Source organism: Oryx dammah, unplaced genomic scaffold (genome assembly GCF_014754425.2).
Source record: "Oryx dammah isolate SB20612 unplaced genomic scaffold, SCBI_Odam_1.1 HiC_scaffold_27, whole genome shotgun sequence".
NCBI lineage: Eukaryota > Metazoa > Chordata > Mammalia > Artiodactyla > Bovidae > Oryx > Oryx dammah.
This window is the reverse complement of record NW_024070211.1, coordinates 4,617,899-4,634,552: the sequence shown is the minus strand read 5'-3', so window position 1 is coordinate 4,634,552 and position 16,654 is coordinate 4,617,899. Positions and strand designations below refer to the sequence as shown.

The 16,654-nt window shown below is 52.2% G+C and overlaps 1 protein-coding gene across 5 annotated transcripts in view; it reads left to right on the top strand.

The window, feature by feature from the left end:
- The window catches only part of ECE1 (endothelin converting enzyme 1), a 123,808-nt gene that overhangs the window by 91,853 nt on the left and 15,301 nt on the right, over window positions 1-16,654 (top strand). For all 5 annotated transcript variants that reach the window (XM_040229506.1, XM_040229509.1, XM_040229510.1 and 2 more), the window contains 4 exons: window positions 622-687; window positions 1,825-2,016; window positions 9,564-9,706; window positions 11,089-11,203. In XM_040229506.1, the coding sequence (XP_040085440.1) occupies window positions 622-687; window positions 1,825-2,016; window positions 9,564-9,706; window positions 11,089-11,203 (516 nt within the window). The remainder of the gene's footprint in view (window positions 1-621; window positions 688-1,824; window positions 2,017-9,563; window positions 9,707-11,088; window positions 11,204-16,654) is intronic.

Sequence of the window (16,654 nt, the reverse complement as noted above, 5' to 3'; positions counted from 1 at the left end):
CACAGGTGTGCGTGCATGGGTATGCATGTGCAGGTGTGTGTGTATGCATCTGCACAGGTGTGTGTGTGCAGGTGTGCATGCATGGGTATGCGTGCACAGGTGTGTGTGCATGGTTATATGTGTGCAAGTGTGTGTGTGGGTATGTGTGCACAGGTGTGCATGTGCAGGTGTGCATGCATGGGTATGCATGCACAGGTGTGTGTGCATGGTTATACGTGTGCAGGTGTGTGTGTGGGTATGTGTGCACAGGTGTGCGTGCATGGGTATGTGCACACAGGTGTGTGTGCAGGTGTGCATGCATGGGTATATTGTGCAGGTGTGTGTGTATGGGTATGTGTGCACAGGTGTGTGTGTGCAGGTGTGTGTGCATGGGTATGCATGCACGGGTGTGTGTGTACAGGTGTGTGTGCATGGGTATGCGTGCACGGGTGTGCATGTACAGGTATGAGTGCATGGGTATGCGTGCACAGGTGTGTGTGCGCAGGTGTGTGTGTGCAGGTGTGTGTGCACAGGTGTGCGTGTGCAGGTGTGTGTGCGTGGGTATACCTGTATGGGTATGCGTGTGCGTGGGTGTGCGTGCATGATAGCAGATTTCCCTCTCACCCCTATTTTTCTCTCCAGGTGGACCAGTCTGGCCTGGGCTTACCCTCAAGAGATTATTACCTGAACAAAACCGAGAACGAGAAGGTGGGTGTGCCTCTTCCCAGAGAGTGGCTCCTACCCAGCCCACCTCTCTCCGTGGTTCGTCCCTGTCCGTGACCCCTCAGTATCCACCCCTCTGCAGGTCTTTGAAGCCAGAGAAGCATACAGGGGTCCCTTACCTAGCAGTCCCTGGCAGGGGGAGGGGCATCATTTGTCCCCATTTTAGAGTGAAGCTCTTCCACGTATCGCCCTGTGGGCACTGTGGGCACCGTGGGCAGGGGACGGGGTCATCTGTCCCCGCTCCAGAGAGAGGCAGATCTAATGGCCACTACCGCTGGCCTTCCTGGTAACCCTGCAGGTCCGGAACGTCTCTAAACCTCATTCCTCTCAGCTGTTATATGCATATTATTTTTCCCTGGCCTGTTTCGGAGGAGGAAATAGGCTCGGAGATGCTGAGTGACCTGCTCAAGGTCACACAGCCAGCCTCAGTGGTGAGGCTGAGATTCTCATCTAGACCCGCTGACTCCAAACCGCCTACTTACCCCTCCCTCCCCCCGGCTGCCTCCCGTGATGTCCCCGGGAGATGTGGCCTGAGCTTCCTCACCTTTCCATTCACGAGCGCACCCACTTGTATTGAGTGAGTGCGTACTAAGTGCCTGATGCTGGGGAGACAGTGGTCCACGAGGCCCGCCTGCTTCCCGCTCTGTGGGACTTTGAGTCTAGGAGAGGAGCAGATGTTAAATAACTCGCCACCAGATTCGAGGCATAGTGAGCAATTATGCTAAGGGAAGGGCAAGCTGAGAAGGTAACCTGAGGCTCTAATTCAGATCTGGGGACCTGGCAGAGCGGAGTGGTTCGGAAGTAGTGTGTTCCAAGACAAGAACTGAGCAGTGGCCCTGCTGGTGGCTTTCGTCTGACGGGCGTCCCAGAGGGAGTGCTTGGGGTCTGTCCCAAGCAGAGACCGACCCACGTGGGGCCCTAGGTGGGCCTTATCCTGGGGGCCATGGGGAGCCAGTGATGGGGTATGCTGCCAAAACCATTCGTGAAGCTGGTTTCCTGGGTAGAACCCCCAGCTCCCTGGCTGCCTGCTCAGGGCTGCCCTGACTGCCCACCCCTGGCCCGGCTTGTCCAGTGGGCAGCGGGTGGCAGCCGCTGATGGAAGTGGGGGGCTGGGTCCCACAGGTGCTGACGGGATACCTGAACTACATGGTCCAGCTGGGGAAGCTGCTGGGCGGGGGTGCTGAGGACACCATCCGGCCCCAGATGCAGCAGATCCTGGACTTTGAGACGGCGCTGGCCAACATCACCATCCCCCAGGAGAAGCGCCGGGACGAGGAACTCATCTACCACAAAGTGACGGCAGCTGAGCTGCAGGTAGCCGAGTCAGCTGACATGGAGGCTGGGGCGGCCACGGAATTCAGGATGCAGGGCACTGGGCTGGGGCCGTGGACACCTCCTTCACCAGAACAGCCCCACGAAGCACGGGGGTGGTTGTTATCACCAATTCACAGATGGCACTGAGGCTCAGAGAGGTCGAGTTGCCAGTGGAAGGTCACACAGCCGGTGATGCCTAGCTGGTCTCTTGCTGTACACCAGGCTGCTTTTCTGAAACCGTAGTTAGCTGGGGAGACTCTGTGCTCGTGACAATATCGAATCATACTGGTTGGGCGCGTCCATTCTCTCGAGATCCTCGAGCCTGGCACGTAGCAAATAAACACAGCAAATAAATCTGATGTCACCTCCCTTTTACCAAGCCGGGAGGTTAGGTGACGTGCTCAAGGCCTCCAGGCTTCTAAGTGGCAGGGGAGCTGGGACCTGGACTCTGGCTTGGCTCACTGGAGCTCTGCTCTTGACCATGACCCCTGCGGCCTCCTGGAGCTATAGCAGGGTTGAGGTCAGCACTGTATGACTCTCTACTGGGTGTAACCCATCTAAGAAGCCACTGTTTTCCTCTGTAGATCAGTTCAGTTCAGTCCAGTCGCTCAGTCGTGTCCAACTCTTTGCAACCCCGTGGACTGCAGGACACCAGGCCTCCCTGTCCATCACCAACTCCCGGAGTTTACTCAAACTCATGTCTATTGAGTTGGTGATGCCATCCAACCACCTCATCCTCTGTCATCCCCTTCTCCTCCCACCTTCAATCTTTCCCAGCATCAGGGTCTTTTCCAGTGAGTCAGATCTTCCCATCAGGTGGCCAAAGTATTGGAGTTTCAGTTTCAGCATCAGTCCTTCCAATGAATATTCAGAACTGATTTCCTTTAGGATGGACTAGTTGGATCTCCTTGCAGTCCAAGGGTCTCTCAAAGAGTCTCTCCAACACCATAGTTCAAAAGCATCAATTCTTTGGCACTCAGCTTTCTTCATAGTCCACCTCTCACATCCGTACATGATTACTGGAAAAACCATAGCCTTGAATAGACGGACCTTTGTTGGCAAAGTAATGTCTCTGCTTTTTAATATGCTGTCTAGGTTGGTCATACCTTTTCTTCCAAGGAGCAAGCGTCTTTTAATTTCATGGCTGTAGTCACCATCTGCAGTGATTTTGGAGCCTAAAAAAATAAAGTCTGTCACTGTTTCCACTGTTTCCTAATCTATTTTCCATGAAGTGATAGGACCAGATGCCATGATCTTCGTTTTCTGAATGTTGAGCTTTAAGCCAACTTTTCACTCTCCTCTTTCGCTTTCATCAAGAGGCTCTTTAGTTCCTCTTCACTTTCTGCCATAAGGGTGGTGTCATCTGTCATCTGCCTATCTGAGGTTATTGATATTTCTCCTCTGTAGATTGGCCTCTACCAAAGTCTGCCCCCTGGTGGCTGCCTGGGACTTGCAGGTGATGAACTGGCCTCAGTTCCTTCTTTCTTCTTTTTATATTTGTTTGTTTCTATTTACTTATTTGGCTGCACGGAGTCTTAGTTGCGACATGTGGTCTCTTTAGTTGTGGCTTGCAAACTCTTCGTGGTAGCACGTGGGATCTAGATTCCTGACCAGGGATGGAACCTGGATCTCCTGCCTTGAGCGCATGGCGTCTTCACCACTGGACCACCAGGGAAGTCCCCAGTTCCTTCTTTCTGGCTCATGGCGTGCCCGGCCTTCCCCAAGGCCCCGGGGTCACAGAGGGGTCAGCAGAAAGGCCTCAATCAATCTTCCTGTTTCCCGCCATCACCTGGCTCCCCCCAGGAAGGATGTCCCGGCCACCTCTGCCCAAGTCCTGCCCGTCCATTCAAGTTCAGCTCATTTTCTCTCCTTTTCGGAAGAACACCTGGACCCCTACTGCTTTTCTGTCTCCATCTCTGCCTCCAGCAAGTGTCCATAGGACCATGCTGGGGCCACCAGCGAGGAAGCAAGCTCAGTCTCATTACCTCGAGCTTTGTGCAGAAGAGGCAGAGCCCTGGAGCCAGGGCAGGGCAGAGTCAGGGAGGGTGAGTCTCACACCGGGGTGAGCGGGAGGCAGGCTGAGTGGGTGTCCCAGGTGGGGACACAGCCCACACAAGCCTGGGGATGAGGACCAGAGAGCCCAGCCTCCTTCTGGGTGCCAGCTGCCCTTTAGGTCCCCAGAGAAGCTGGCATTGTGGGGGGTGGTGCCGAGCGGGTTGTTATGGAGATCAGAGGCTTGTGCTGGGCACCATCTGGCACTGTTTTTTCCTCTCCGAGGCCAGGAAGTCGAGGGAGATGCTGTTTGCTGGTACGACTTGATTTGGTTTGCTTCAGCTGCCCGGTTCTCAGCCCAGAGGGGCTCCGGTGGTCTCTGCCCCCTACAGTGGCCACGAAGCCCAAGAGTGGCTGAGAAAGCAGTGACCCTGGGTGCATCTGCCCGAGTGGCTTGTAGGCTCCAACCCCAGACGCCCTTTCACCATTTCAACAAGCTTTTGCTCTGTTCTTCCAAGTAGAAAGGAAAAGCTTTTCCCCCCTCCCAGCTGCAGAACTCCCCAGGTGGGGAGGATTTTAGCAGGGGCAGCAGCCTGGAGCGGTGTGAGCGGAGGACTGCTCGAGCCCAGCGCCACCGCCAGCCTTGGGCCAGTCACATAATCCCCTCCTCCTCGAGCCTTGGTTTCCTTCCTTATAAAGTGGGCTTTGCTTGCTCATTCACACCTGCGGTGTTCCAGAACACAGAGACAGATGAGGGGCAGATCCTACCCTCATAAGGGGCAGTGGTTCTTACCCACCCTTCTTTTTAAGATTTATTCTTTATATTTCTGACCACGCTGGATCTGCGTCGTGGTGCACTTTCTCCAGTGATTCTTATCCACCCTTCTTTTTCACATTTATTATTTATATTTCTGACTGCGCTGGATCTCCTCGCTGTGCACTTTCTCCAGTGATTCTTATCCACGCTTCTTTTTTAAGATTTCTTCTTTATATTTCTGACTGCGCTGGATCTCCGTTGTGGTGCACTTTCTCCAGTGATTCTTACCTGCCCTTCTTTTTCACATTTATTATTTATATTTCTGACCGCGCTGGATCTCCTCGCGGTGCACTTTCTCTAGTTGCAGCTAGCGGGACTACTCCGTGGTGGTGCGTGGGCTTCTCGTTGTGGTAGCTTCTCTTGTTACAGCTCACGGGCTCTAGAGTACAAGCTTAATGGTTGTGGCACACGGGCTTAGCTGCCCCATGGCATGTGAGATCTTCCTGGATCAGGCAGGGAACCCGTGTACCCTGCACTGGCAGGCAGACTCTCAACCACTTGACCACCAGGAAAGCTTGGTTCTTAGCTTTAAGTCACAGAGTTTTTTGAGGCCAGGTTGAAAGGTATGGAGTGTCTCCAAGGGGATGGGGACATATTATAAAATGATGTCTAGTGTTTAAAGAATTGCTGGACGCCTGAAGCCTGGTGTCCTGGCTGAGAATCTGCCTGCCTGGCCCATGGGGTTGCATGATGATGAGATGAGGCAAAGGCTAAGATCTCAAACTTTGCAAACTGGCCTGCAATTTGAACGTGCAACAGTCATCGTTCTTAGTATTGTTCCTGTGTCATCAGTGATGATAGCCTATGTCTCCAGCCCTAAACCAATTTGACTCATTTAACCCTTGGACAGGAGAGAATGTCTTTTTGTTCCTTGGTATCTGGAAATGTAGTCTTCTTCCTACACTTCAGGTGACGCAGGAAAAGGCACCTCAGCCTGTGACAGTGTGGTTCTAAGAAGACATGTCCGGTTCCAGGCAAGCCCCCAGCAGTAGAGTCTGAATTGAGGACCATGAATCAAACCTCCTTCCGCTTCTCTAAGGGGCCTGAGGACCTTCCTGTTCCTTCCTAGGACCTTCCACATCAGAGATTGACTGGGACTGAGCCCCATCCTCTGCTCTAAACTCTAGCTGAGGTAGAGTCTGGGAGCATGCGTTCTCTCCCTTTGCAAGCCTCCTTGAGCTGGGGGCTTGGTGACCAGCAGGACTTTTCTTTGGCAGCAAGTGTGGAAAATAGAGCTCATCTGTGTACCTCAAAGGCTTAGAGTCACAAGTGGAAGGTCCTGATTGGTTAAAACAGCTGTCTCCATGGACACGGACCCAGGCACACAAGTTTTAAGCTAGATGTTCGCTAAAGCAATAAAGTGGAGAAGGCAATGGCACCCCACTCCAGTGCTCTTGCCTGGAAAGTCCCATGGACGGAGGAGCCTGGTGGGCTGCAGTCCGTGGGGTCGCTAAGAGTCGGACACGACTGAGCGTCTTCACTTTCACTTTCATGCATTGGAGAAGGAAATGGCAACCCACTCCAGTGTTCTTGCCTGGAGAATCCCAGGGACGGGGAAACCTGGTGGGCTGCCGTCTGTGGGGTTGCACAGAGTCGGACATGACTGAAGCGACTTCGCAGCAGCAGCAGCAGCAAAGCAATAAAGAGTGAAAATTTTGGTAAACCGCACACACCTTATTTCAGAGTTGTGGGAATTTACCTGCACAGAACACCTGCTCTCCCTACAGGAACAGGCTTGTGTTAAGTACATAGGGATTTATCATCACCTGTATCTCCACCCTGATCAGAGTCCCAGTGACCAGCAGTTGGATGAAGCTCTCATTAATTGTATAAACAGCGACGTTTTGTCAACTTGGCTATTCTCCCAGGGGTCTTTGCCAGCAAGTCACACAGTCCTGTGGCACTATTGAGCTCTGTTTGACCAGCTCACCTGGACACCATCATGTCTTGCAGCCACAGAAATTTGATGGGGAGGCCCAAAGGTTACTTGCTTAAGGGACTCCTGCCAGGGAAAGAGGGTGAAATGGAAAGAAGCTCGGTTTATTGAATAAGCCATCCCAAGAGGCACTTGGAAGGGATTGTTGTCTCCATTGAAAGAAAGGCTGCGGAGTGACTTGAGGTCCTAGAGCTGGTTCATGGTGGGGACCCCAGTCCAGGTCTCACTCAGGGCACGGCTCTACCCAGCTCATCTTGCTCCCAGGCAGGCAGGGATGTGCTGGGCACACAGAGCTCTCCCCAGCTCCGTGGGCAGTTTGCAATAGGTTATGTTGGGAATACAGATCACCCCCCATCACTGAGAGCTAGTTGTTATATATATATATTTTTAAATATTTATTTATTTATTTGGCTATGCTGGGTCTTAGTTGTGGCATGTGGGACCTAGTTCCCTGACCAGGGATTGAACCCAGGCCCCCTGTCTTGGAAGCATGGAGTCTTTGCCACTAGACCACCAGAAAAAAATCCCCAAGAGCCATTTGTTAAATGTTTCCCAGCTCACCACTGCCCACAGGACTGGCCCCCTTCTGTCCTTTGAGGTCCTTGCTCCCCAGCAGCTGAGCTGCCTTTTAAAACCAGAGAGACTGTCAAGTGGTAGGTTTCCATGGCTGCCTGTGTCACTGAAGGCATTATAAGTATTTACCAGCGGGTTATGGGTTCATCAGTGTAACAGGTTGAGTTCACTTTCTTAATTGATCTTCCTGTATGAAGGCTGTTTACAATGCAACTCTCACTTCCTTAATTTGTCTTTGCACTTTGTCCATTTTCAAGGGAACAAAGAAAAGATGGACTCAGTCCCAGGACCACTCTTGGGAGACGTTGAGCAATGATTGCAATAGTTAATCAATGATTATAATAACTAACATTGGTTGAGTGCTTGCTCAATGCCAGATATCATTGATATTAGAGGCATTTTTACTATAACACAGGATATATAGTCCTGAAAAACCTTTCTTTCTATAAAATTACAGGACTAAAAATAACAGAACATGTGGGGAAAATAGGACTAGAGCAGACCATTCGAAATTTGTGTAACTTGAGGACATTATGCTAAGTGAAATGAGCCAGTCATACAAGGACAAATACTGCATGGTTCCACTTATATGAGCTACAGAGTAGTCAGATTCATAGACAGAGGCTAGAATGGTGGTTGTCTAGGGCTGAGGGTGGGGGAGATACTGTTTAATAGAGTCAGTTTCAGTTTTGCAAGATGGAATCTGGGGATGGATGGTGAATGTACTTAATGCCATAGGTAAGATGGTAAATTTCACGTTATGTGCATTTTACCATAATTATTTAAAATGTAGCATGACTTCGTAATCAAAACACTCCCAAGACGGTATCTGGAACCTTGAGAGATAGCTCGGCACGGCTGGAGGCTGCCTAGGGGGTGGAATGGCGCTCCTGGCTGTGGACACTGAGGCCCTGCAGACGGACGAACAGGAGCTGTGTGCAAGTGGGGTGCCATTCTGCGGGCCCAGGGCAAGCGCAGCCCTCTGGGAGCTGAGTTATGCAAAGCAGGCATGTGCCTCTGTGGGGACAGAGCCCTGCAGGTGCTCCTTTTACATTTTCTTAAAATAGAGCCGACCGGCCTCCCGTGTGTGCCTCAGCTGAGCTGAGGGCTCTCCCTTTCTTGCTGAGGTTAACATCCTGCACTTGCTTTTCCAGCTTCCATGCCTGAGAAAAACTCCCCTGTGGGCCAAAGCACTCCACATTCTACAGCCAACATTCTTGTAATTGCCAGTCATGTAGAGGACCGCTCATATAGACACTGATGAATGTTACAGAAGCACGTGTTGAGTAAAACAGATGCGTTTAAGTTGTTTAATCCCCATATTAACCCTATGGGATGGTGTCTATGAAGGTAAGCCTCACTTTTCAGAGATCCTGAGGCACAGAAAGTAAGGTGTTAGTCTCTCAGTCGTGTCTGACTCTTTGCAACCCCATGGACTATAGCCCGCCACAGGCTCCTCTGTCCATGGGATTCTCCAGGCAGGAATGCTGGAGTGGGTTGCCATGCCCTCCTCCAGGGGATCTTCCCGACTCCAGGATCAAACCTGGGTCTCCTGCTTTGCAGGCAGATTCTTTACCATCTGAGCCACCAGGGAAGCCCGAGAATACTGGAGTGGGTTGCCATGCCCTCCTCCAGGGGATCTTCCCGACCCCGGGATCGATCCTGGGTCTCCCGCTTTGCGGGCGGATTCTTTACCGTCTAAGCCACCAAGGATGCCCTTGAGACACAAGGGGCTTCATCCACTTACGTGAGATCACACAGCTAGTAAGGGTATGAACCCGGGCAGTGTGGCTCCAGATTCTGCACACCCCCATGACACCCCTCTGAGGCTCAGTTTCTTCATCAGTAAAGTGGGGATAATGGTGCCTACCCCCCAGGCCTGTCGGGCAGTCTGGCTGAGAGAAGACGTGTGTCACCCCCGGTGGCTCCTGGCGGTAGAGGGGCCTGACCGACAGCTGCTGCTTCTGTCCCCACGTCGGCTCTCCTTCATTTCAAGTTGCAGTTCGGTGTTCGGAGCCTCATGTGCGTCCTTCTGTGTACAGGGACTCTGACAGCAGCCAGCCAGCCTGAGGTTGACGTCTGCCCAGTGCACTATCAGCCAGCGCCCAACTCTTCTGCTTTGTCCGTGGGTGGGGAGAGGAGGGCTCCTTCTTCAGAAGAGCGACCTGGAGACCTGGGCTCTGAAGAGAGGCAGCCCAGCCAGAGTCACCCTGTCCGCTTCCCTTCCAGACCTTGGCGCCTGCCATCAACTGGCTGCCCTTCCTCAACACCATCTTCTACCCCGTGGAGATCAATGAATCAGAGCCTATTGTCATCTACGACAAAGAATACCTGAGCAAAGTCTCCACCCTCATCAACAGCACAGACAAGTGGTAAGGGCACCCAGCGGCCGGGGACGGGCCCTGCGAAGGCAGCCTTGAGGTCACACATGGCCCCTCTGCTCAGCCAGAATGGGGACACGCTGACCAGGGAAATCGGCCCACAGGCTGCCTTTTTTAAAATATTTATTTGGCTGCGCTGGGTCTTAGTTGCAGCACTCGGGAGCTTTTAGTGGCATCGAGTTCCTCAACCAGGGTTCAAACCAGGGCCCCTGCTTTGGGAGTAGAGTCTTAGCCACTGGACCATCGGGGAAGTCCCCTGGCCTGGCTTTTCTGAGAGGCTGCAAGGCACCTGGACTCCTCCACCGGCCCCCTTGGTAGCCTGGGGCACGTTTCTTTCCCTTTATTGGGTTCATCTTCCTCATCCATGAAATGAAGATACAAATAGCACTTCCCGCACAGGGTTGTTGTGAGAATTGAGTGAAACAGTTGGTGTGAAGTGTGTTAACACGGTGCCTGATCCCGAATGGGACTCAGTAAATGTTCTAACACTTTTAGTTAATATCTATGATTGTTTTTAATGTTAAAGATTTGTTGTAGGGAATTCCCTGATGATCCAACAGGTTAGGACTCTGGGCTTCCACAGCAGAGTCCCAGGTTCAATCCCTGGTCAGGGAGCAAAGATCCCATAGTCCTTGTGGTACGGGCAAATAAAAAGGATATATTGTAGAAATTTTTTTGAACTACAGAAAAAAGCAACAAAAATTAAAATTACCCAGAGCGCTCATGTTGATCTTATGGGAAGTGTGTGTGTGCATTTGTAGAGAGAAGCATGGATGTGTAAGTGGGAGAGAGAGATGGATGTTCTAATACATTGTTCCTCTTTTTCCCCATCATTGTGACCACATGGATAGTTTGCCTTTCCTTAACATTTATCATAAACATTTCCCCATGTCAACCCAGGCCCTCTGCACACCTCATTTTTCATAACTCCATGATAGTCCATCGAGTATAAATATGATTATTTATTCACCATTCCCTGTTGTCAGACATTTAGATTGGTTCCAGTTTGAGGCTGGATGTTCATTATAGTGAACACCCTGTGTGTGTGAAGGTGCCTTGCCTACAAAGGTGATGTCAGCCCCTGATGACCCTCTGTGCTCTGCGGGGTGGGGGTAGTGAGAGCTCCCATTCATGGAGACTTGGGCCTGGCTGGTCAGAGCATCCTTTCCTACCCATCCAATTCTTAGGCCCCTTTTCCCATTTCTGGCCTTCTGGCCGTGACACCCTCAAGCTTTGGAAGTGGCCACCCCTTCCCTGCTTTGGCCGAGTGGCACCCACCATCCAGCGTGTGTGTCTGTGACCCCTTGAGGTCGGGGAGGGCTTGCTGCATCCAGCCCTAGGCACTTCTGAGCCTGTCTGTGCTCCTGCTGCAGCCTGCTGAACAACTACATGATCTGGAACCTGGTGCGGAAGACGAGCTCCTTCCTCGATCAGCGCTTCCAGGACGCCGACGAGAAGTTCATGGAAGTCATGTATGGGACCAAGAAGGTGAGCCTATCAGCATGCGTTTCCCCCACACACGCTGAGCGCCTGCTGGGCACCAGGCCCTAGAACTCACAGGGAGGTAGGTGCCAGGCAGAGGAGGAAGAGGGCCACCCAAGGGACCCGCCCTGTGGTGCATCAGTGCGTGGGAGGGGACCTAAGACAGCCGGGGTGGTCAGGAGCCCCCAGGAAGGGGCAGTTACACTGAGTCTTCAAGTTTAAGGGCTTCCTTCCCAGGTGGCTCAGAGGCAAAGAATCCACCTGCCAAGGAGGAGACTTGAGTTCGGTCCCTGGGCCGGGAAGATCCCCAGAAGAAGGAAATGGCAACCTATTCCAGTATTCTTGTCTGGGAAATTCCATGGGCAGAGGAGCCTGGCGGGCTACGGTCCACAGGGTTGCAAAGCGTCAGACACTACTGAACTACAAGTATAAAGCAGACCCAGAGATTTAGCTAATTTACTGCAAAAGGTGGCTTCTGTTCTCTCCCTGCTGACTTCTTCTCAGGTGCGATGGTTCTAAGGCTTTCCTTGTATAATAGAACTCACGTGACTGTCACATCCCTGCAGAGTGGGTGCCACCCTCAGCCCCCTTTTACACAGGGGCCCTCCAGTAATCCTCCTTCCCCATAAATGTAAAACCCTTGGAGCAGCCCCCCTGACTCCGGGAAAGTACACCAGTGTCCGCTGATGCTATTATCCTCCTAGGCCCCAGTCCAGGGGGGTCTCTGCTACTTTAAATGCCCCACTGTGACCCCTGCCCACCGGCTACTTCCACCTTCTCCTCAAGGAAGTGGAGGTCATCTCTGTCTGTCGTGGCCACCTACTGTGTGCCCACCATCCTATGCCACCGTGTGCGAGGCTCTGAGCACAGTGTGCAAACACTGAGGTGGGGTCTGTGCCCTAGGCCCCCGTGTCTGCTGAGGGAGCTGGTAGAAACCGAACAGTCCTTGCAGGTGCTGAAGGGACCCCCAACCCAGGGCCCCGGTGAGAAGCCAAGAGGTCCCCCAGATGCAGAGCAGGAGAAGCTGGAGAGCCAAGCCTTTGGCCAGCGCAACCTGTCCCCACCCAGGACCACTGCTTGCAAGACCCTAGAGGGTGGGCACAGCTGGCTCCCATGGACTCTGCCCCGCCACCCCTCCCACAGTCCAGGGAGAGTGGGCGGGGCCAGATAAGGACTCAGGGGATGGCAGGATGTGGGTCTCACAGTTCATCCTGGGGCAGGGTTCTCCGTGTCCCTCTCTCTGGTGGGAAGGGTGCTGAGGAACAAGCCCTGAACCGAATCAGAGGGGCTTCCTCAGCCTGAGGGCCACCCTGGCCCTGCAGGGAAGGGAAGGGAAGAGCTGGCTGCCCTGCCCGGCTCCCTGCTCCAGCCGCTCCTCCTACCCTGGTCCAGCCCTGGAAGAATGCCTGGGTGCAGACCTGAGCACGCAGGGGCTCTGCCCTGGAGCCCTGGGCCTCCTGGGGCCTTTATACAGGAGGGGCCTGACCAGTACCCGGCATGGCAGTTACTGAGACGGCCCTGTGTGTGGAGCACACACCTCCATCATTGCTCTCCCCCGACCCTGCTGGTTACAGATGAGAAAACTGAGGCTCAGGGAGGAAAGGGCTTTCCCTAGTCACCCTGCAAGGAGGCAGTCAAGAGCAAATTCAAACCGAGATCTGGATGACTAGAACTTTTAGTACTTTTGGCTACCCACTATTAGTAATAATAAATAAAAAATATCCCTGTTGGATGTTTACCTTTATAGACATTATCTCCACCAAGTTCCTACAATAGTGCTCTGTGTTGGAAACTATTACCATCATCCCATTTTACAGATGAGGAGACTGAGGCTCAGTGAGGTGAAGGGACTTATTCAGAGTCACACAGCTCCTAAGTGGAGAAAGTGAAAGTGTTACTTGCTCAGTTATGTCAACTCTTTGCGACCCCATGGACTATAGTCCTCCAGGCTCCTCTGTCCAAGGGATTCTCTAGGCAGGAATACTGGAGTGGGCTGTCATTCCTTTCTCCAGGGGTTCTTCCCAACCCAGGGATCGAACCCAGCTCTCCTGCATCGCAGGCAGATTCTTTATTGTCTGAGCCATCTGGGAGTTCCATAAGTGGACAGTGGCTTTCAAACCCAACATGTCTGATTCCACAGCCTGTCCTTCTAAGCTCTGCAGCACTCAGCTTCTGCTCTGCAGAAAGGAAAAGTTACAACTGAGTGACCTGATAGTTGCCAGGGGCAGCAGAGGGGAGGGCAGAGTGGGGAGTTGTCAAATAGGTACAGAGTTTCAGATCAGCAAGGTGAAAAGTTCTGGAGATTGGTTGCAGCACCGGTAGATATAAAACTACTGGACTTTACACTTAGAGTTCCCTGGGCCAGGCTCAAAGTGCAGCTGCCGCTCTGACTAATAAGATGCTGAGAGCTGGTGGGACACAGGGAGGCCTGGGCAGAGGCAGGGGTAGCTGGGAGACCCTGCAGGTGCTAGGCTCTGGGCCGGGGGTCGCTGGATGCCCCCAGATGGAGGGATGGAAGGTACTGCCTATCTATTTCTCCTTCTCCAGCTCACCCCCTGTCATGACTGCTCCTGGGTCCCGGCCAGGTCCACCCAGCTTGTATCCAGCACAACTCACAGGACAGCCCTTGTGTGTCCTTGGGTAGCCCTGGCGCCTCTCTCAGCCTCTGTTTTCCCATCTGTTGTTTGGGATCATTCCTGACCTCATCTCACAGGACTCTGGGGAATGGCCTCTATGTGGAAAAACACTTTTAATTTCCTAAAGCTTTATACAGCATCCAGTTGTCCATTGATATAGGGGGATAATAACGCAGAACTTTGCGTCAGAAGATCTGAATTTCCATTGCCTCCTCTGACCAGCCAGCCTTTTTTTAATATAATTTCATTTAGTCACTCGTGTATTTTAGGCTGCTCCGGGTCTTCCGCTGCTGTGCGCAGGGGCTTTCCCTGGTTGCAGTGCTCTGATTTCTGGTTGTGGTGGCTTCTCTTAGAGCGGAGCACAGATTCTAGGTGCACGGGCTTCAGTAATTGGGGCACACGGGCTTAGTTGCCCTATGGCATGTGAGATCTTCCCAGACCAGGGATTCAACCCACGTCCCCTGCATTGGCAGGTGGATCCGTTACCGCTGGACCAGCCCGGGAGTTCCTAACCACATAGTTCAGTTCAGTTTAGTCGCTCAGTCGTGTCCGACTCCCTGTGACCCCATGGACTGCAGCACACCAGGCCTCCCTGTCCATCACCAACTCCCGAAGTTTACTCAAACTCATGTCCATTGAGTCGATGATGCCATCCAACCATCTCATCCTCTGTCGTCCCCTTCTCCTCCTGCCCTCAGTCTTTCCCAGCATCAGGGTCCAAGGGACTCTCAAGAGTCTCCTAACCACACAGCCTTGGGCAAATCACTTCATTAGATCAGGGAGCTTAGTCTTTCTATCTGCAAAATGGGATAACTCATCACTGCCCTGTTTACCAGAGGGCTGACTGGGATTACACAGGGGATTCCCCACAAAGTCTGCTCTAAAGGGTACCACACTCCACGAGGGAGCACAGAGAGAACCTGCTTCGTAGGGTTGTAGGAGGGCTCTAGGGGATAGGGCCCAGAAGCCAGTTCAATTCAGTCGCTCAGTTGTGTCTGACTCTTTGTGACCCCATGGACTGCAACAAGCCAGGCCTCCCAGTCCATCACCAATGCCTAGAGCTTGCTCAAACTCATGTCCATCGAGTCGGTGATACCATCCAACCATCTCATCCTCTGTCGTCCCCTTCTCCTCCTGCCCTCAATCTTTCCCAGCATCAGGGTCTTTTCCAATGAGTCAGCTCTTCGCATCAGGTGGCCAAAGTATTGGAGCTTCAGCTTCAGCATCAGTCCTTCCAGTGAACATTCAAGACTGATTTCCTTTAGGAGGGACTGGTTGGATCTCCTTGCAGTCCAAGGGACTCTCAAGAGTCTTCTCCAGCAGCACAGTTCCGAAGCATCAATTCTTTGGCGCTCAGCTTTCTTTATGGTCCACCTCTCACATCCATACATGACCACTGGAAAAGGTCCATATAGCTTTGACTAGACGCACCTTTGTCAGTAAAGTAATGCACCCAGCAGACATTTAATAAGCATTAGCTACTGCTGCTGATGCTGTTGAGCTTGTTTTGCATCTGCTTCTTCCCCCAGATGTTCTGGGTGGTTCACCTGAGACGCTTAAGGGCAGGACCTAGCCCCAGCTGTCAGGGTACAGCTGAACGGCTCAGAGAACACTGACTGTGTGAATTAATGAACACAGACAGGAATGGATGGGTTTATGCAGAGAATCTCCTGAGAAGACAATGAATAAGAATCGGTCCATGATTCAGCCACCTCAGCCTGGAGCCTTCACAGAACCCAGGAGCTCCAGTCCTCTGGTCCCGACCTCCTGCATGGTCGGCCTCTGCACCTGGGACAGGGCGGGGCACAGGGCTGGGAGAGTTTAAATGGATTTAGCAACCCGGAAGTAAAAGAACTTAGAAAAGGCTGGAGGGCCTTTTTCTTTCTTCCCTCTGGTATTTAAGGATCTTTTAAACTAACATATAATTTGCTATTGTTTTTGTTTAGTGGCTGAGCCGTGTCTGACTCCTCTGTGACCCCATGGACTGTAGCCCACCAGGCCCCTCTGTCCATGGGATTTCCCAGGCAGGAATACTAGAGTGGGTTGCCATTTCCTTTTCCAGGGAATCTTCCCAACCCAGGGATGCAACCCGAGTCTCCTGCTGGGGAGGTGGATTCTTTACCGCTGAGCCACGTTGGAAGCCCAACTACATACAAGTAGATGGGGAAACAGTGGAAACAGTGGCTGACTTTATTTTAGGGGGCTCCAAAATCACTGCAAATGGTGACTGCAGCCATGAAATTAAAAGACACTTGCTCCTTGGAAGAAAGTTATGACCAACCTAGACAGCATATTAAAAAGCAGAGACATTACTTTGCCAACAAAGGTCTGTCTAGTCAAAGCTATGGTTTTTCCAATGGTCATTTGTGGATGTGAGAGTTGGACTATAAAGAAAGCTGAGCGCCGAAGAATTGATGCTTTTGAACTGTGGTGTTGGAGACTCTTTGAGAGTCCCTTGGACAGCAAGGAGACCCAACCAGTCCATCCTAAAGGAAATCAGTCCTGAATATTCATTGGAAGGACTGATGCTGAAGCTGAAACTCCAGTACTTTGGCCACCTGATGCAAAGAGCTGACTCATTAGAAAAGATCCTGATGCTGGGAAAGATTGAAGGCAGGAGGAGAAGGGGACGACAGAGGATGAGATGGTTGGATGGCATCACCTACTCAATGGACATGAGTTTGAGTAAACTCCAGGAGTTGGTGATGGACAGGGAGGCCTGGCGTGCTGTGGTCCATGGGATCACAAAGAGTTGGACACGACTGAGCGACTGAACTGAACTGAATGGACTAAAAATGCGTACATTAAGTATGCAGTTCAG